The 20,331-nt window shown below is 44.0% G+C and overlaps 1 protein-coding gene and 1 pseudogene across 8 annotated transcripts in view; both read right to left on the bottom strand.

Annotated features, from left to right (window-relative positions):
• Nucleotides 1-2,143: 2,143 nt before the first annotated feature.
• LOC142057031 (uncharacterized) lies at nt 2,144-3,643 on the bottom strand (annotated as a pseudogene).
• A 2,569-nt stretch (nt 3,644-6,212) lies between these two features.
• HDAC4 (histone deacetylase 4) overlaps nt 6,213-20,331 on the bottom strand; it is a 262,455-nt gene continuing 248,336 nt past the window's right edge. For 7 of the 8 annotated variants that reach the window (XM_075094174.1, XM_075094175.1, XM_075094177.1 and 4 more), the window contains 5 exons: nt 18,551-18,669; nt 16,719-16,852; nt 9,898-9,982; nt 7,958-8,099; nt 6,213-7,424 (listed from right to left, as the gene is read on the bottom strand). In XM_075094174.1, the coding sequence (XP_074950275.1) occupies nt 7,385-7,424; nt 7,958-8,099; nt 9,898-9,982; nt 16,719-16,852; nt 18,551-18,669 (520 nt within the window). In that variant the 3' untranslated portion in view covers nt 6,213-7,384. Of the gene's footprint in view, nt 7,425-7,957; nt 8,100-9,897; nt 9,983-12,901; nt 13,076-16,718; nt 16,853-18,550; nt 18,670-20,331 lie in introns of those variants that run through there. The other variant, XM_075094176.1, reaches the window with a different exon arrangement.

The raw sequence follows: 20,331 nt of genomic DNA on the forward strand, positions 1-20,331 counted from the left end.
GGGATGAACCATGTTTTAACTGGTGGATTTGGAGAAGGAAAAAGCATTGTTGCAGACACGGATAATCAGACACTGCAGGTCCTAGGGATGCGAAAGGAAGCCCTGTCACAGGCTGCCCTCCAAAAGCATCCAGTCCAGCACTTTTAAACAGCCTCGCTCCATCATCCTAATTTGTACGGTCTCAAAGCCACCACTCAGCAATGAATATTTATCAGAGCCCAAAGTGCACATCTGGCTTCGCAGAGCGAGACCTGGGGCTTCTTAAAGGATTAGCAGCCTCTGATAAATGCACTGCACAGAAACTGGAATCATACTTGAAGCACCCCCCACTCCCCCCAAAACATGCTCTCTTCCTCGAGGCTGTAAAAGTTGGGCTGGATCGCCCAGTGGTAGGATTTCACACCCGCAGATGAACTCCCCCGGCTCAAGCTCTGCCTGCCCAGACCTTCCCAGGCTACAGCTGGAGCAACAGGCGATGCTTGCTGCCCCACGCGGTGGTGCCACTGTTGCTGCCACAGGCAGGATGAGGGCTCACGCGTCGCCCTTGCATGGTATCACGGTTCAGGTCCACTTGCCTTCTTTAAGCACAATAGTTCGGGTGAGCTTTGGCCATGAGCCACTTCGCCTCTTTCAGACACATGCATCCACCCAGCCTCGTCCCTGTGTGCCATGGACCCGCTGTGGGTTTGCATCTTCACTCTGGCCATCCTGCCCTGGGGTCTGAGCCTCTCAGAGCACCTTGGTGGTGCTCCCCATGCATGCAAAGGATGGCAGCTAGCACGCGCGGTGGCAGCAATGCTCCCAACATCACAAGTTTTTCCTGTGTGCTCTCCCCTACACCTTCCACAAGGTGCCCTGCAGAGACCATAAACATCAACCTGCTATTTTCTCCCTTCAGTCCACACAGCCCAGCAGACTCCCCAGCTCTCACGCTGCCCTGCCGAGCAGATGGGCTAACGCAATGTCCATGAAGACAATCCCTGAGCATGGAAGGCTCATTTGACATGAACAAGAAGCAAGCATCCAGTCTGGTAGAAGGAAAGGGATTTTCTCCTTGGCTAACTGCTTAGGTTTGCCAATGGCATAACAGATGCTGAAGCCATAAGCAGGTCCCTAGACTATTTTTGACTCCTCTTCCCCGCTTCATAAACTACTCACAGGCTGGGACACTAAGCTGAAGGCTGCTCTCCAGGGCAGATGGCATCAGGCTTGCTCCCCTTAATGCCAGGGTTTCTCTGCAGCAGTTCCCACACGATGGGTAAGTCGACTCGGCAGAGGTACGCGAGCCTTAGCTTAAATGGGAGCCCCAAGGACTTGTCCTCTCCATCCAGGAAGACGACAGTGAAAGGACAGCAGAACTGAAGCGTTGCTGGTTGCCTTGTAATCACAGGACACTTCCAGTTGACACTTATTGATTTTAGATGGTTCAGTGGGCTCCAGGGATGACACAGTGGCTAAACAGAGGGAAACCATGTCTGAATGAGACCATGGAAGAAAAAGGGCATATCTGCTTAACCCATCTGAACTTGAGGGCAACACTGAGAACTTACTCCTGAGCCACAGACAATGCGGGCAAGTGTGGAGGATCTGCTCCAGTGGGGCACAGGCGCGACTCACGGCTTTGTGGGAAAGCCTCCCATGCAGCCCACACAACTGGGCAGAGCAGAATTGGATCATCAGGCATGGAAATGGGACTTACCCTGGAGGTGAAGGATCTCTGCTGGAGAGGGGACACATCACAGCCCTGCAGATACAGGCATCATATGGGATGGCAACAAGGATCTCAGGGACTTGCATCTCGCTCCCTGCTGAACCGGACTGAGTGCAGGTAGGTCTAGACCCAGCTGCCTTCAAAGCACTCAGGCTACAGCAAAGCAAAGCACTGAAAACACCATGAGGCAGAACAGAGCCAGACACACAATGTCAGTTTTTCCCTCTGTCGGTATTCCTGGTTTTCACTTAGTGATGGCTTTTGGGGGAAATTCAGCTGCTCTCATGGTCTTCTCGCCAGAAATCCAATTTCAGTGGGAGATTATCGTTTTTATTCTACAATCCCTACCTGCAGGCACTTATCAACACACATCTTGGAGCAGCAGGGAAAGTGGGCAGAAGCCCTAACAATTCTCCTACAATGGACATCCCAACCTACGCAGGGTTATCTTCTGTCCAAAAAGCTGCCTTGGCACCGAGACCCCTTTCCACGACACCAAGAAACTGTTTTGTTTAAAGCAGATGAAATATGACATCACACCAAAGGCACCAGATGAAAAGAAGGATCAGCAACAGAAACCAAGGTGGTACTATAATTAACTTTTTCTTTTTATTTACACCACAAGAATAACAAGTTGTCATAATGTGGTACAAAATACTGGACTCCTAATAAAGTTGAAATTGAAGTCGGTACTGTCAGAGAAAGACACCATTGGCCAGTACAAAAAAAAAAAAAAAAAAAAAAAGGAGGAGGAAGAAAAAAAACCAAAACAAAAACCCCAAAGAAAAACAAGAAGGAGAAAAATATTCCAACTCCACCAAGTAAAAGAAAGGACCATCAGAAAATTTAGCACAAAGAATGCTACCATCACTTAAAGTAGGGTCCATACAGTAAGAGTGAAATTGTGTCTAAATTACAGCGTAAACTGGTAGCTGCTACCAATGGTGACGTCATACTGAGCATGTATAGGTATAAAGTAGAATATAATATAGTTACAACTTTTTGATACTACATATCTGTAATAAGCTCTTGGGTGAATAATGTTTCAACCCCACCCCCCCACTTTTATATATATATTATATATATATAAGTTTGTCATCCTCATAAATTGGAAAATAGCGCCTCCACTATGGAGCACAGAAAAGTGTTAATTTATTTTCTTTCAATAGGATACTTTTTCATCAATATCAAAGACAAAGTGAAGATGAGCTGAGAACAAGCTCAACTTCATGACAATGAAGAAACATGTTTTCCTTTTGATGTAAAGTCTCGTTTTAAACCACAGTGTTGCACAGTACACGACTGTTTAAAGTGAAACTTAGCAATAATACATCATGTAAAAGTAATTTTAAAAAAGTTAACGCAGCTGTGCTGAAGAGTTAACTCTTTAAAGTCCTCGTCACTCATCTCCTTAGAATTAATGAGTATGTGTGTTGACAAAGGGTTGCATCCAACCTCCCCACCCAGCCAAGAAATCGAAATAAAATACCAACCCAAATTAAAAGGAAACAAAAAAATAATGACGACACAGGCAGTTTACTATGTGTGTTCTGCGTAGTTTCCCTAAAAACACCGTTTCCACATAAATACAATAAACTCTATTATTGGTAAGTCACAAGTGCTAGATAAACGCCTTTTTTTTCTTCTTAAAATGAGAAATGTTTAAGTAGTCCTTTTATTTACTTTTTTTAAACAATAAAAAGCACAATTTCTTATTAAGTTCAGTAAGACACAAAAAATGTTCCCACTCTCCTTCGTGTGTAGCTGTGTGGGTGCGTGCGTGGGTGCGTGCGTGTGTGACAACAATGTCCCAACCTTTAGTCTCTGCAAATGCCACGAGAGGAAAAAAACCCCAAAAACAAACAAACAAACAAAAAACCCAAAAAAAACAAACAAAACCCAAAAAAACCCCAAACCACATTTTTTTCGTTGTCAAAGCTGCCAAGTTTGGCGTGCAAAATCTGTATACAATATAAAGACATGCCAACCTTACAGACCATGCAACCTCAAGGTGTAGGAAACTTAAAAAAATATATTCATATATATTTATATATATATTTATATATATCAATGCCCATAAAAGATGTGGGCCCAAAAAGTTTACAAAAGGAAGAATGGAATGAATACATGACCGTGACTAATAAAAAAAGGAATGTTTTGTATTGAAAGTAAAAAAAAAAGAAAACCAAAACAAAACCAACAAAACAACAAAAAACCCCAATGATTATTTGTGTACTGCAAACTGGGCCTCGCTTCTCTGTAAAGAGGATTTAAAGATGCTGCTTTCTTTCCAAGCAGGTACGAAGGATGCCCTGGCAGCACCGCGCTGGGACGCAGGAGCATCCCGGGCTCCCGCCCTGCCAGTGTAGCCACCCTATGGCAAAGTCATCTGAAATGAAGAAGCTAACGGCTCAGAAGGTGAAAAAAGCCTCGGCAAGCCTCAAATGAGGGCTTCCCCCCCACACACTCCATGCCTACACTGGCCCAAAAAAGCATCCCGACCTCGCCTGGGGAGTGGACGCCGCTGCAAAATGAATCCATGTTGCCAGGAGTTTGGAGAAGATGAGCTCCGGCATCTCGGGAAAAATCTTTCCATCCCTGGCAAAGAGCTGAGGGAAATGATGGAAAGAAATGAAGGCGGCATCCTGACAAGTTCCTCTGATTTTTAAAAAGAAACTGGCTCAGCACAGCCAGCCGGCAGCTCTCAGGAACACAAAAATGAAATAAAAAGCTTTGCCATGACTGAGAGGAGAAATACAAAAACCTGCCAGGGAAGAGCTGACAACAGAAATGATCGTGTAAACGTGGTTACTGCCCACAGCGTGTACACGGCGAAAGGAAAATCTAAAGTCAGTCACCAGATTCGGCAGCCAGATTAATTTTAGATCACAGCAGCAAAGTGGTCGGTTGAAAGAACCAAACCACAACATCTCCAGGTACGTCGTGTTTTCACACGGGAAGATTATTTTTAGAATATGCTGAGGATGGTCCTACGCGACCGAAGCCATTCGTAATTTTAACAGGTACTTGGGTTTGCAAAACTCAAATACAGTAGTGTCTGTTTTTAAACTGCATTATAAACTGAGGAATATAACAAAAGCCTCTTGCATTTGCTCACACGTATGATTACGCTTCAAATTCCTCCTGCGAGTGAGCCCTGAATGGAATGAAAATGGCCGCTTCGAGAACTGGAAAAAAATAAGTTACTGGAAGCAACCCCATCAGTCGTCATCATAACAGAATAAAATAATAATAAAAAAAAGCTACCCTTGGTTGTTCGGACGAGGGGTGTGTGCTATCCTACACTGCTGTAAGAAGGCACGCGTGTTGATCCAGTCTCCTCTAAGCTGCTCAAAGTCCTCGTGGCAGGGCTTTGCTGCTTCTCCCACCCGCCGTCTGCAGGAGGCGACAGCCAAGGCTGAAGGTCCGGCTGGCGCGAGGCAACGACCTCCTCCGGGAGAAAAAATACCTTCGGGAAAAGTTCTCCAACCCTACCAGCAACAGGAAGAAGAAGAGGAGAGAAAGAGAGAAGGAGAGAGAAAGAGCACGTGGGGAGGTGTGCATGCGTGTCTGCGTGTCCGGCGGAGAGAAAAATGCCAGCTACCCAACGAGTGTCTCTGACAAGCCTTCCCAATGGTGGCAGCTGCTGCAGCCGCCTGCAATCCTCACTACGATCCGCGCGGAGGACAAAGACATCGCCCATTGGAATACTACTATGTCGGAGGTAAGAAAACTCCTTATTTTCTTTACATAGCTACTATAGCAGAACTGAGGAAATATACAGTTGGCGGTATCATTATACAAAAGAGCCCATCACGTTCCCTCCTCCTCAATAAAATGCACCCTTTCCGAAAAATAAACTCTGACATCTGCCACGGTTCCTTACACCTGCAGAAAGCTGCTCACTGTACAAAAGACTTAAGGAAAAAAAAAAAAAAAAGGAAAATAATGTACAAGCCAGAAAAGTGGGAGGAAAAAAGGTTTAGACGCGATTGCCGTTCAGAAATGAAACCTGCCAAATAGAAAAGAAATGTCAGAGTCACACAAACAAGGCTTCTTTAGGGTTTTGTGAAATATCAATATAAAAATTAACAGCAAATTCATAGTCTTTGCTATAAAAAACTCTTTTTTTTTTTTCTTTTTGTTAGAAAAGGATCACAACTAAAAACCTTAAATTAAAATACAAATGTTTAGGGTAGTTGCCCAGTGGCTAACGTGTTGGCTTTCTGAAAAACCTTCCAACCTGTCATCTGAAAGTCCTCGAGTTTCAACCTGGATCCTTTTCCAAAAGTACCTTTTATGTTCCAATTCACAAATCTGTCCCCTGGGAGCTTCCAATGGCTACTGTTATAGTATGCATTTATTACATATATTTTTCTATAAATGCATCATAAATAGTTTTATCAATAATTCATAGGAATCCGGTTTCTAAGCTTGGAATACATTTGGAATATACATTATACACATATATATATTTATACCTAACAATTTAAGCAATATCTCATGCTAGCTGCTTTTAATAAAAAGCATTCCAGTCTTAAACCTGCATTTGTGTCTAATACATGCTTCAACAACCAAATTGATAAGTTCAATTACTAGATAATGTAGAAGAGAGAAAACATTTGAAAATTTGTTTTTAAAAATGGTTGAATTTCAAAGACCCAACAGTATTTGCCACTTTCTTGGCAACTACCTTAATTTTTTCCTTTTTCCTTTTTTTTTTTTTTTTTTTTTTTTGAAACAGCAATGAAAGAAAACAAAACAAATCCAAACTTGTAGACAGTTTTTGGAGACGCTCTGTTCAGCTGATGCCTGCTTCCCACCATCATGCCAGCACAAGCCAAAATGTCTTCCTTCCTGATGGCAGTTTTTGGCTTTCCCAATCAGAGGAAAAATATTCATGAACTGCTGTGTTCTTTGTGTTTTTTTTTTTTTTGTGTGTGTGTGTTTTTTTTCTTAAGGCATTGTTCCTCAAATTTCAGAAAATCCAGCTGCACCAAATCCATCAATTAAAAAAAAAGGCACAAACTCATCTTCAGATGGCTTTGGAGACAATAAAGCCGACTCCATCTGGGCTACTGTTTCCCCCTTTCTCTTACCCTTTCCTTTAGACATCAGACGAGTCCCTCTTTCCCTGTCCCTCCCCATTAAAAATACACCATCTCCCATTGTTCTGGTTTCGACAAGAATGTCGCTGACTCACAGGCAGGCAAGAGCCATTTAAAAAAATCCAAGAAATGAAACTACAAGATGGGTCGAGTGGTTCAAGCGGAGATTGCTGAATTGTGGGTAATCAAAATGTAAGCACCAGTTTTACGTTAAGGTTTGTTTGTTTTATTTTCATACGTGTTGTTGAATCTGACTTTTTTTTGGCAACTCTGCCAAAGACTTCACGGGCATCATTCCCCTTTCTGTTCCCAGCGAGGACCAGGGGAAGAGTTCCCAGTGTGTCAGTCCTTTACTGCTCTTCACCGTCATTTTTCAGCAAATATATACTGTAGACGCAATAGTTATGGAGAGATTTTTTTTTCCGTTGCTTTGTTTTACACCTGGTTGTCCTTCCGTATTCTGGAAAAAACCATGAGAGGACGCAGGAGTAACAAGAGAAAGCTTCTTAGCAGAGCTTCAAGACGAAGACGAACAGACAGGAGAACTCCAGCTTGAAGGTGAATGCTACAGGGGAGGTTCCTCTTCCATGGGTTCATCATCGGGTCTGAGCGATTTCACAGCCAGGGAGAATGGGAAATGGGGGAAGAGAGGAAAGATGGTTGAGCATGACAGAGCTGGACAATTTGTGGCGCTAAGTCTCACACCTTACATTCCCATCACCTTCCCACCCAGGCTGTTGTGCTCACCTGGCTCACCTGGAATTAAAACTTGCCACCGCAAAGGTTTTTTTAGACAATCTTTTTTCACTTGTGTAACGTGAACATTTTTTGCAGCAAAACCAATTTCCTCTCGCAGTCCAAAACCATGTTCAGCTCTGGTTGGAGCAGAGGGGTCAGGCACAGTGTGCACCATACTAAGGTCACACACGGGGTTCAGGGCACTGCTGTTCTCCTGCAGCTCAGGAGGTCATTAGAGAACCCATGGAGGGCAGGCGATATGAGGAATGTGTATGCAACGGTTAGAAAGAGAGGATGAACCCAGAAGGCTGCCCACCACAGCTCCTTCTTCCCAGGCAGGAGATGTGATCATACTTGGGACTCAGAGATGTGATGATAAATGTGAAGGAAAGCAACTCACCTCTTCTCAGCTGGCTTCACGCCCACTGACAGAGATGCCATGGCTGTTACCGTCTCTGCCTCCTCGTTCTCGCACTTCTGTGCCTCAACCAGGGAGTACCCCACTGTGGAGGCGTAACGCTGGAGTGAATGCCAATACTTGCCTGGGGAGAGACAAAGCAGTTAGGGCACCTGCACCATAACGGGTCCAGCACTGCACTCCCGCTTTCCCAGGCTCAACAGATGGCTGAGACTTGCCCGGGGAAGACACATCATGCCTACACAACATGCAACCTTGATCCACACTCCCTCTCACTTCAGGGACCATCCTGAGGTCCCAGGGCTGCAGAGAAAGCTGCAGGTGGAAGCACGTTCCTAGGAATGTGTGTCAAGGGAGCCCTGGCTTGGGAGATGAGACCAGAGAGACCCCTGCGAGCTATATGCCATGCTACAGTAATAGATAGAGCTGCAATACCACTGTGCCTTGAAGAGCTAGATTTTAAATCCAAAAGGTATTGAGAGTAGTAACATGCACCTGTGTATACCTTAAGGACACCTAGGATGTCACTGGGGCTAAATCACTGTCTGACAATGAACGACACTCTTCTCCTTTGGCTAGGGAAGAAAGGTGGGAGGCAGACACCAGATTTTTAAAAGGACAAATGCACAGGGGTGCTGGAGGTGAGGATCCAAGCTGCACGGAGGCATACAGCATCCCTCTGCCTCAATGAAAGGGGGCACTTAGGTGCTCAAAAAATAATGACATTTCCTTTTTCACTTCAAAACTCTCAGAAACTTTTAGACCTAAGGAAAAATACAAGAGGTAAGGATGCAGTCCAGATTTGGACTGGACATCCACATTCAGTTGCTAACTGCCATGTTCTTTTTGCGTCCAATTTGCCTAAGACTACAGAAGTCTAAGTTGTATTTATTTCGTATGTTGGCAGTTTGCCACCCTTTTTCAGTGGGAAGAGCACAGAGAAGGCTTCAGAAGGAGAAAACAAAAGATGTTCTCTTGGCCCCCAGGCAGTACACACCAAATTTGTTGTTACCCAAGAAGCCACAGCAAAAAGCTTGAAAGCAAGAACCTGTATAGTGAGGCCAGAAGATGGGGAGGTGGAACTTGTTTTCAAACAACTTTGCTTCTCCTGTGTTGGGCAGCATACCTGAGGGTCTTTCTTAGAGACCCTTTTAATTTGCTGTGCTCATTTTAAGGGGGGGAAAAAAAATCACTGGCTGGCTTATGGTGCTGCTGAGGTGTCATATCGCTGCTGACCACTCACTCTTCAGGGCAGCTTCTGGAAATGGAATGCAAATTTCTGAAGTCACTGGGCATTTTTCAGGGGAAAAAAATTGCTTCGGTGTCTTCTAAGCTCCATTTTCACCCTATAATTTCACCCTTCAGTTTTAGACTGCAAATGTTTGAAGAAGGAAGATGTCAAGACCTAGCAGTGGGATTCACATGTTACTAAAGATCTTTCACTCCATTTCCCAAAAATGTCCCCAGGAAAGCTTCTACCACAATGATTTTAACCTCCCCAGCTACATAAACCTACAATATCAGCAACTTTCATCCCTATCCATTCTTAATTAATGGATGCCACAACACCCAACAAGATTTATGTTAATCGGAGATACTTGAATTGCTTTTGAAGAGATAAAAGCACACTCTAAGTGCAGCACAGACTGTCCTTTACAGAGATTTTAAAGGTTTTAATACTAATCTCTCCTCAAGCACCAAAGCATTTCCCTGAATGGACCATTCCTCATGCATCACTCAATCCACTACTGCACGCACAGTAAGACCAGCTTGTGGCTGCACAAATCCAGTTCACTGTGCAGTGACCACCCCGTAAACTAGGATGAGGGAACATGGAGTTGCCAGGATGATGGAGAAGCCAAATGGGTATCCCACAGGGCAATCCAACAGGGAAGCAACTGAGTGAGTGGTGCTATACTCACTGTGTATCTCGATTACTTTCTCCATTGAATGCACTGCATTAGCATTTGCTCTCTGCTGGAAAACCTTTTCTGGAAGAGGGTCAAGCTGGAAAGACAGGAACACCAAAGAAATGTTATCTCAAGTTAAAGACCAGGATTCAAGTGCAATTTAGCAAGTGGCTCTGCCATATCAAGCCTCCACCCTGCTCCCCTAATTCTTACTATCTGCCTTTAGTTAAATGTCCATAACACACAGACTCTCTAAGTGCTCTGGTGATACTCAGCACCTCCTCCAGCCTGATGCTCCTCCACATACAACATGCTGCAGCTCCACAAGGCTCAGCAGCCACACAGCTCCTGGGCTGCCTGCCTGCAGCCATTGATGTAAGCTCTGAAGAGGCACTATTACACAGACCAGAAAAATAAGACAAGTGATGTTGGCTGCTTTTACAAAGGATCTTTTTAAACTATTGCTCAGATCTAACTTTTTGCAAAGTTTTCACTGTTAAAACAAAACAATATGCAAATAATAGGCACTTAAAAATACGGTAACAGCCACGCTTCTAGTTTTCCTTTAAAGAAATAAAAGGGGTGGCTTTTTAATTCTTCTAAATACCTAATTCAATGCATTTATTAACTCTTTACTGAAAAGAAATCTGTACCTGAGAAGTAAACAGCCTAATTTTCTATAGGGAAACAGCAAAATACTGCTTTAAAGCCACACTCAGTGTAACTCTAACTTCAGTAACCACTGATACCTCTTACCAGCTGTGGGGCTAGTCTTGCCAGGGCAGAGCAGCATTAGATCTGTATGCTAATCTTTGAAAAAAAATTGCCTTGAAGTTACCAGTAAAGCTCATAATTTAGGCTTTTTGATGGTGGCTTCTTTTACTTGCTCTTTAGACAAAAAAGCGACAATAAGAACACGCTGCTGGTATTGAGATTTTAAGTTGAAAGATGACACAGAAGCCTCCCAGAAACATTCAATGTAAATGCACATTACAAGCAGGTATCTTTCTGGGCTTGGCTGCTTTCATGCTGTAAATGCAAATGGCACATAGGCAATTTCTGGTTTGCTCTAACATACGTCCCACCCTCCCAATGGCTGTGCTGCCTTTGTTACCACCTGTGAACAACCATAAAATATGAAAGCACTAAGAACAATTTACTTAACAAGGAACATGGGACAATAAGAGTATCTTCATCTTGCTACAGAGCTATGAATCAGGAAATGCCACTCTAAAGAAGCTCCTCTAAGCCCTTCTCCAGTTATTCCTCTATCTCCAGTTACACTGGAGCGAAGTTCTGTGGTGTGGATCTACCCCTAAAAGCTTGTATATGAAATCCATATGAGCAGTATGATGCTGATGGAGTTGCCTTGCAGGACTGTAATGGCCAAGTGCTGGTTTGGATGCAGTTCCCACCAGCAAACCTGCACTGCCACCAGGATAGACTACTCCAGACCGTGGGTGTAAAAGAAGCTGTTCTGGGAAGGAAGTGGTTTTGCCACTGGAGCTGCATCTCTGTTAGAGGTCCCGGGGACCCCAGCTGTATCAGTCAGGGAGCACACACCTCTGCTGACTGAGCAGTGCTGGCTATAAGCTGTAGTGTAGACCACTGAGACCATGCTTGGATCAGCACAGCTGTTTTAAATAAAAAAAATAGAACTGTTCCTGGGCACTCAGGAGCAAAAACCTTCTGCAGACCTGTGACTTGCTATATACAAAACTAATGTCCAAACTAGTTGCACACAAATATTGCTTATTTTCAGATGCAAGCTCTCCTACCGCCCAGGACAGAGGTGCCCTTTCAGTTTGCGTTGGTAGGTTACTTGATTGGGTTACTCCTCTCACCTTGAGATGACTGAAAAGCTAAAATCAGCCCCTTTGCCCTTTATGAAGTTATTAAACCTTTTATTGTTGTAGCTACGATGCTTGATTCGATTCCCACTGGGAAAGAAACGTGGGCCCAAAACCAACCTACAGTTATTATTAGTTTGTTGGCCTTTATTCCTGAAGAGCCAGCAAAGACCCTAAGATACATTCATGGGGCTCTGACAGCAGGCAGGAGTTAGGGCTGCCTCCCTCTGTGGCACCAGCACGCCTCCCCAGGAAAGGAGACAGATCTACAGCACAGATCTTCCAATTTGTTAAAAAAAAAAAAGGAAAATAATTAAAATTTTAAAAATGCAAAATTATAACAAGGTCTTCCAAGGGAAGGAGACGGAGTTATTTGCTTTCAACAGATGACACGGGAGAATACTGGTTTCCTCTGGCACAACAGGGGCATCTGCTTTATAGGTAAGGATGCCTCAGCAGAGCAGCTCTACTTGGCTCACGTACATGGTCAGTGGCTTGGATTAGACTCACACAAGCTCAAGACATCTCACAACCAACTAAATAGTCAAGATACAACTTTCAGCAGAGCTGATGCTCTCCAAAGTCCATCTTTTTTTCTGTCTCCCTGGCCCACCTCCCTAGGTTCTCCACAAAGAACGTGAGGTCGTCACAGACCTCCCAAGTTGGGTACCCAAAAGAAGAGATGTTCACAGCTGTTAGCTATGTCTGAAAATGCTGGTGAAAGCCCATCCAGGGATATTCGTCAGCGAAGAAGCAGCCACAGTTTAATAGTTTAATTAACAAACAAACAAACAAAAAACACCAAAAAACCAAAACCAACTATGGCAAAGTTTAACTGTAACTTCTGTTCAAAGCCAGGAGAAGTTCCAGCCAAGAGATCTGCTCTTGTGACCACATGGCAGCCATTTGATAGGTACTTCATGAGGACTAGAAATTGCTCTGTTCCAGATTTAATAATTACAGATTGCACTTTTTATAAATTCTCCACTCTAAAAATAATTCTGGCCCAAACTGGCTTCTCTATGACATTAAGTGAAATCAAAAGCAGTTCCTGGACAAAACTAAAAAACAAAAAAGTAAGAGTTTTCTAACGCCTCTTGGTTGATATTGATATAAAGCACACAACATCAGGCAGTCCAGCCATACGTGTGAATAGTTTCCATTGCATGTCCCTCCTCCTGAAATAACACTCACAGACAATGGCCTCACCCATTGCGTCCCCGGAAAAAGAAGGAAATACTTCTGGGCATCAGGCAAAGGTTTTAAAGCAACTGTTTATTATCACCTTCTTGTTTATTCAGGATGTCCGAAGTCTGACACCGGACACACCTCCACCACTTCTGCATGAAAAATGACAAAGCATTTGTAGCAGCAACAGGCAGCACTGCAAGTCCTGCTGAGCTCCAGGACCACATATCCCAGTACGTGCCTCCCATCTCTCCCCCCACTGTTTGCAGCTCTGCGGCACAGGAGCTCTGCACCCTGCTTCAGGCACGGTGCTAGCATGGGTCCTAGCCTGGGGCAGTGAATGCTACTGATACTCCAGTGCTTAATTAGCAGCATTGCTTCCTGGGAACAGACAGTTAGTTCACAAGCAGCATTTGCCATGGGGCAGAAGTTGGTTTGAAGGGTACAGGCTGGTGATGCCCGTGATGGATTGAGCAGCTCTGCAAGGTTGCTTCCTCCCCTGCCCTCCAGCGCTGCTGTCAGAGGCTGCTTTAAGTACCGGGAGAGGAATGGTGGATTACTGGTCTAAATTATCATCATCACATCTTCCCTGCATTACGCCTGCCTTTGATTTTTCAACTGAAATTGTGTTAGTTTTGCACAACTAAATTTGCAACTAAAGCAATGTATGTACATTTTCAAGCAACCTCACCTGGCACTAACTCATTTTGCATTAAAATAATCTGCTGCAAAGCTAAAGATCTGTTTTAATTTCCTGGACAGTTGGGAACAAACCGGCTCATGCCTCTGCATAACGCTTTTTCTGAAGCGGGAGTTTTGATCTCTGCTGGCGAACGCAGACGCTTTGGGGACTGGCACCATTCCCCTCATTTCCTACCATTTCCCCATTTAACTCTGGCACCACTCTTCAGCCAGCAAACCTCCCCGCAGCCCGTCGCTGCCTGCAGCTGGCTATGAGCACGCATGCAAAATCGTCTAACACGCTGTATATCAAACTTCATCAAAGGGCCATGGGACAAAGCAACAGCAGTTCCCTCCAACTTCCTTGCATTAAAAAGATTTTATAAGTCCTTGATAAAACTAGTGTTTCCTGCTTTTTGATGTGTGGGTAAGTCAGAGAACATTATCAAGATATCTGTGCAGCCTTATAGCCCACCTAGGAAAAGTGAGAACAGGTCCATCTTTAAGTATTTTGAAGTGTCTTAGAGCTGTCCTGATTCAGTGACCTAAAAAAGTGAATTTTTTTTTTACCTTTAAGGATCAACATTCACTCTGCTAAATGAAATGACTTAGGCAGTTGACAACATCCAAGCTATCGTGAGTGCTAAAATCTCCCCAAGGTCTTGCGCTTCCAAACATGTTCGTGGCTTGGATCAAGTGCTTATTTATTGCACACAGAGCCTCACGCCACATTGCAGTCACCCGCCTGCATCGTAGGAGCATGTTAAGCAAGAGGAATGACATCCTTCACGCATCATTTCTTCTGTCTCCCCTTCAAAGTGCATCCTGCCATTAGTGCTGACCGTGCCCAAAGGTGAATGGAGCTGGAGGAATTGTTGGTGGTGAGAACAGGGCCATCAGCTGTCAGCTTAAGAAAGATAGGTGGCTGCAATAACAAAGTCCATTGCTTTCATGCTGATGTAGCAGCTGGCTCCTGGGTTTTCGGCTGTCCCGAGGGCTGAGCACAGACTGGCATGCTGGATCAGTTACTCATGCTGAGAGTCTTATCAGAACTGCCTGGCCAAGCACGAGGAGCGGATGCTGTCTGGACACTTAGAGATGGGATGCTGGATGATTGAAGCAGATGCTTTTGATAAATCCCAGCTGTTTTATCTCTTGGACTGGTTAGTGAGGTTTCCCCAGGCACTGTCGTCCTTCATGGGCATATGGCAAGACAGAGCACTTCGACAAAAGGCTGGAAAAGTCAGCAAACACAGGTGATATGCACCTCCATGCAGATCCAAGCTCCATACTCCAAATACTCAGACCTGAGGAAGGCTGATGGTCACTGAACTGGAGTCAGAGCGAGTCTGCTCATGGGACCATCCCCAGAAGTCAGGTCTCACTGGAGGCAGGCCCAGAACTGAAATTCTGCTTGGCTTTTCGTCTCTGTGGTGCTGCACCTTCAGATGTTGACCACATGTCCTCCCTCACCTCCTGTACCAAGGAGTTCTTCAGCAAAGGGTGGTGATGAGATACGCTAGTTGTGCTCTCCATGGCAGGTGAAAGCTTCAGGAGGACTCTCCTTCCTTCACCATCTGACAGGCAGGTAGACTTCTTGCTTTGTGGAAGAGACCACTACTTTCAGAAGTCTGCTCTACCACAGGTCATCTCAGGAGCCTCCTCATGTCCCGTTACTCTAGCCTTTCAATATTTGCTCATTTCCACAAGGTAGTGAGAGCAATCTCTTATTTAAAGAGGCAGCCTAAAAGAATTCAAACACACTAGCCAAGCCATTAATGCTGCCTGAGGTTTCAAAGCCACCCCCAACTTCAAATTGGCGTGGTTGCTCTGCCCGAAGCTGAAATTTTTAGCTATATGTAGCCTAAGGAATCATGCTGTGCTGTTTTTTTAATTAATGCTATTGATCTTCAGTGGTTGTTTTGAACAGCTCCAGAGGCCCTGCTATGCCAGGACACCAACAGCAGATACTGCATGGGGACCATGGCCGGGGCTGCAGGCTAAGCGAGCACCTACTTCTCTGAGTGAGGTGGAAAATCAATTCAAGGCACTTCTGCAGTCTACTGTGCCCATCCAAGACTCAATTACTTGGACTGTGGTCATCCTGCACGTGAAGAAAAGGTGTCCAGAAAAGAGGAATGAACCAGAAGGAGGCTTGGCACAAACAAAGCAGTTGCTCATACTCAAAAGCCCACAAACTATAGAGAAATACGCTTCTTGAGCAGAAGTGTATGCCAAGGTACCGACACAGCAGATGCACAAGATCCGCAGTCTGAGATTTTGCTGCCCATAATTGATTTTGGTATTTCCTTGCTGCCATATTTCTGCAGTACATGACCCTGCACTCCCTGAGCCCAAAGACATGTCAAGTGGCGCCACTCTGAACTTTTCAGTTATCAACTACACTGGAAGAAACGTGGGTGTGAGCTGCCTATTCAGTGCCAGCTACAGCAGATACTGATGATGGGCACAGGGAATCTGAATAACTTCTTCTTAATCCTACTGACGCTATAAGAGGGGAGGGAAAAAAAGGCAGAAAAGCTAAAGTATCTGCCTCTGGGGGAAAATATCCTGACCTCCCTGGAAGCCAGAAACTAGATTTCCTTGGTGTAATTCTCTTCCTTGCTCTTATCTTGGAATCAAACACCCTGGCCTTTCCAGCCAGTTTCTGTGACACAGGAATTTGGAAGGAGGTAGAAAATAAAATGTCAAGGGGGGGAAAATATACAACTGAAAACAATGTGAAGCAAGCTGCCCAACGCAGCAGGTACAGCCTGTAGTACTAGAGAGGTGGTCTGCAAAGAGAAGGGAAGGCTTGGTCAATGATTTCAGGAAGAAATTAAACTAATTGGCTGCTTGCCAAAGAGCAAAAAGCAAACTATCTGGATAAAGAACAAACCCAAATGCAGTTCTTAGCTATTTCGGCCCTTATAATATGGATTGCGAAACACAGGTAGTTTTTAAACACATGTCACAAGGACTCAAAACAATGACAAAAATTTGGCAGATTGACCATTTTGCAGGATAAGAAGCCCAGATTCAGCCCCATGATGGGATAACTCTGCAAGATGAGGGGGTAGACGTTGCAGCCCCTGGTTTTGCCTGTCTCTGTACCTCATTTCCCAGCAAAGCAGAAACACACGCTTCCGAGGCATCGCAAATGGCCGTCAGGTCATGGCCTCCTTCAAGGGCCAGGACAACACGACCCCCAGCCAGGCCCATCAGCTGCTTCGTCAGGTACCCAAAGCCTGTAACAAGGGAAAAGAGGAAATGCAGGAGAAGGGCAAAGGCTGTGGCTGGAATCAGGCTCCTGGCAAAGGATCAAAGAATTATAGAAAGGAATTACATCATATTAAAAAACCACAAGGGATCTGAAAGGACTCAATACATAATATAAGCCAGGTTGGATTTTAATACGTTTGCTGCAGAATTCCAGCCATGGTTCCCTGCTGGACTGGCTCAGCCGTGTGCACCATGGGACAGATCCAGATCACCCCCACGAGCGCTTCGCTGGAGTTTATCCCAGGCACCACCATCCTCCCTACCACCCCTCAGTGCCCTGAATTATATATAGCAGCAAATATCTCCTTTGGAAGGAAGGAAAGACGGTGGAAGGATGTGGCTTTTTGCCCTGCTTTGGAAGATGCAAAGTCAGAGCGGCCATCGGGGAGGCACAGGGGGAGGGAGGCGGGCAAGGGGAAATCAGTAAAATTGCTGCCGGTGCTTTCAGTTGCGATAGCAGCATTGCAGTGCCCCAGAGATATTTGACATCTAGTTCTTAACAGACGTTTCTTCCCATATATAATATGCTATAAAAATTCCTGGGGCACCCAGCACTTTGATCATATGACACACAATACATTTCTACCCTTTAAACAAAACAGATCCAAGCTGCGAGGATTTTAAAAAAATGTATCCTTCAAAGCAACCCTCCCCCTCCAAAAAAAAAAAAAAAAAAAACCTAAGCAAAAGAAAATACAGGGCATTTCAACCCTCCATCCATGCTCCCTGCTTTTTGTTTTGCAGTGACCCCATGAGCGTCTTTGCAAATTGGCAAATTAACAGCCAGATAAACAGATTCATGGATGAGCCCATAATCGTTTTGCGAGAGTAGCAGAGCATGGGAAATTCAACAAGAAGGTAAACAAGACCTTCTCGTTACAAAGTGTTTCTGGATATATTAAATAACTTGCCTCTTGTAAATCTATTTCACTTTATTCTTATATAAAGTTTATAGGTTCAGCTACCTTATGAGGTTCTGAAGTTCACGGTAAAGAATAAGTTTCCTGGCTGAAACAAACTCTTAAAAAATAATAATAAAATCCTTTTGCAAGAAAAACTGTCTTCCCAATTGACTGGAATGAAACGGTGCCAGATAAACCCAGCATAACCAGGGGAGGTGGGGAAACTGCAGTGCATCTCCTGTGCAATACAAAACATCCCGGATCCAAAGCAAAAGGGACATTCTTGGGGGACTGTATAATTGCTTCAAAGGTAGAGAACAAAAATATTCAGCTTGAATTTTTAATTAGGTATGCTAGAAGAAGAAAGAAACTTCTACTAGCATTCAGAGCAAGGTATGCTGTTTATATCTGGTATTGCCTCTTTCTAAAATTTTGCATTAAAATAAGCATAACTCTCTTATTCAGCAGCTGTCTTCCACAGAGATATGACTACAAATGAATTGGTAACTTCCTTCCATAATTTATTTGCACTCAAAATTGAAACATGCAATGTTTCAAGAAAAAGAAGGCTTTGGCCTGACCAAAATATATACAGTGCAGTGACAAAACACACAAAAGTGCAAAGACAAAGGCTGAAAAGTGTGCCATTTAAATGAAAGATCTGAAGATAGACCTCAAAAAATAAAACCTGTACATTAGTCCATAGGACAGCAGCCGTTGACACCAGTTTTGGATCTTTGCTCTTGTAAACGCACAACTTACATTTTGCTGATAGATTATATCCTCCAAGGGGTGTGGGATGGCCTTCTACTGCATCAAAACCAGATGACACCAGCACAACATCTGGGGCAAATTCATTGGCAATGGGCATTACTACCGTCCTGCAACAAAAATTTAACAATCGCAGACACGTTATTTTAGCTCTTGAACAAATACAGAAACACTTAAACCATCTCGAACAGACCCGTTATAAAACCTTGCACTATTATTCCACAGTAGCGAAGCCCATCTCCTGTTTTCTTACAAGGTGTGAGACTGGCTGGCAGATCACCTTGCCCTACCACAGTAAAGTTTTAAAGTCAATCTTATGTTTTTTCAGTGAGGTCTATTAATTCCTTCATCAACAGCCTCAAGTCTTGACCAGGGAAATAAGTTGCTGTACGTTGTGTTTTCCGTTTGTGATCATATCTTGCTTTACATACCAAAAGACATATAAATTTACATATAAACCTTGGTTTGGGACACTTGTCTCCACGTTCTCCTTCTAAATATCTCCTTTATCCTTTGCAGAATCTGCAAAGCTGTTTATTTTTTCCTTTCTGCACTTCTCATTTACCATAATGAAAGACTGGGCATGTCACATGGGGCAAAAAGGTTTAATATGCAAATATCCCACCCAAATACAGCAATCTGAACTCCAGTTTCCCATCCTCTAACAATTTGTTCACTAAAAAAATGGACTGAATTGCTTTGCATCCATAAACTATTGTCTGTTAAAGCTGTTATTTAAATGAAACAAGAGGTCTGTTACTCCAGTTTCTCAGCAAAAGGCCTCTTCCCTCTGGCTTCCCTCTTCAATCTACTCAATTTCTGTTCAAAAACTACATGAGGTTGCAAACACCCTATTTCCCCACATCAAGATGCCAACAAAGCAAAAACTGGCAAGTTGAGCACAGAGTGAGTAGTTGCTTCTTTGTCTAACAGCTCCAGCACAAACATGGCAGAACTGAGATCACAGCAAGGAAAAAAGTCGAAGCAACGGAGCTTCTTAACAAACACGACGCAGACACCCACAGTCTTTTCTGACTGAGAAACCCCGTCGCAAGTGCTCTTGGATGAACAACTTCTTGTACCTTCAGTTCACCCCAGGGTACCCACATGCATGGTCTTGAAAGTTGTTTTGACTTTTATTGATTGGGCACTGATAACTGCAGGAAACGGTGGAAAAGCAAGGATATGCTTTTATGTATATAGAGTTGCCCTTTATGTACAGTAATGATTTCCAAATTATGTTATTTTTCTATTATAAATGTAGCCACTGAATCTTGGATGTATCCCTAGGACAACCTGACTGATGCCGTCCCTTGCTGGTACTGAACACAACAGTATTTCCCTGTTTCCCCACCCTAGGAACAGCTACTGGCAAGGTTAACTTTCTAAAACATGAATTGAAGTTACGCACATCCAAAGCATGAACCTGTAAATATGTCTGCATACACAAGAGCTTCGCTTTTATTGAGTACAGCTGTTATATGATGCTCCGTAAAACAGAAAGAGCACAGAAAAGTCTGTTTAGTGCTGAGACTGCTCACGCGCTATCAAGGCACCCATAAAAATTCACATCTCTTGCTACAACGATGTTAAACAGACACAAGACACCTTCTAGAGTCAGCAATTTGTATTAGCCCCAACACCGATCTGAGCTCATGCCATTTTGCCCTCTGCAGAGTTTGTTTTTAATGGAGTATTAACATCTACCATGCAATGAGATACTACCAGCATTGGTCAAAGCCATTGGTTTCCATTGCCACCGATGAGCAGGG

Source organism: Phalacrocorax aristotelis, chromosome 5 (assembly GCF_949628215.1).
Source record: "Phalacrocorax aristotelis chromosome 5, bGulAri2.1, whole genome shotgun sequence".
Taxonomy (NCBI): Eukaryota; Metazoa; Chordata; class Aves; order Suliformes; family Phalacrocoracidae; genus Phalacrocorax; species Phalacrocorax aristotelis.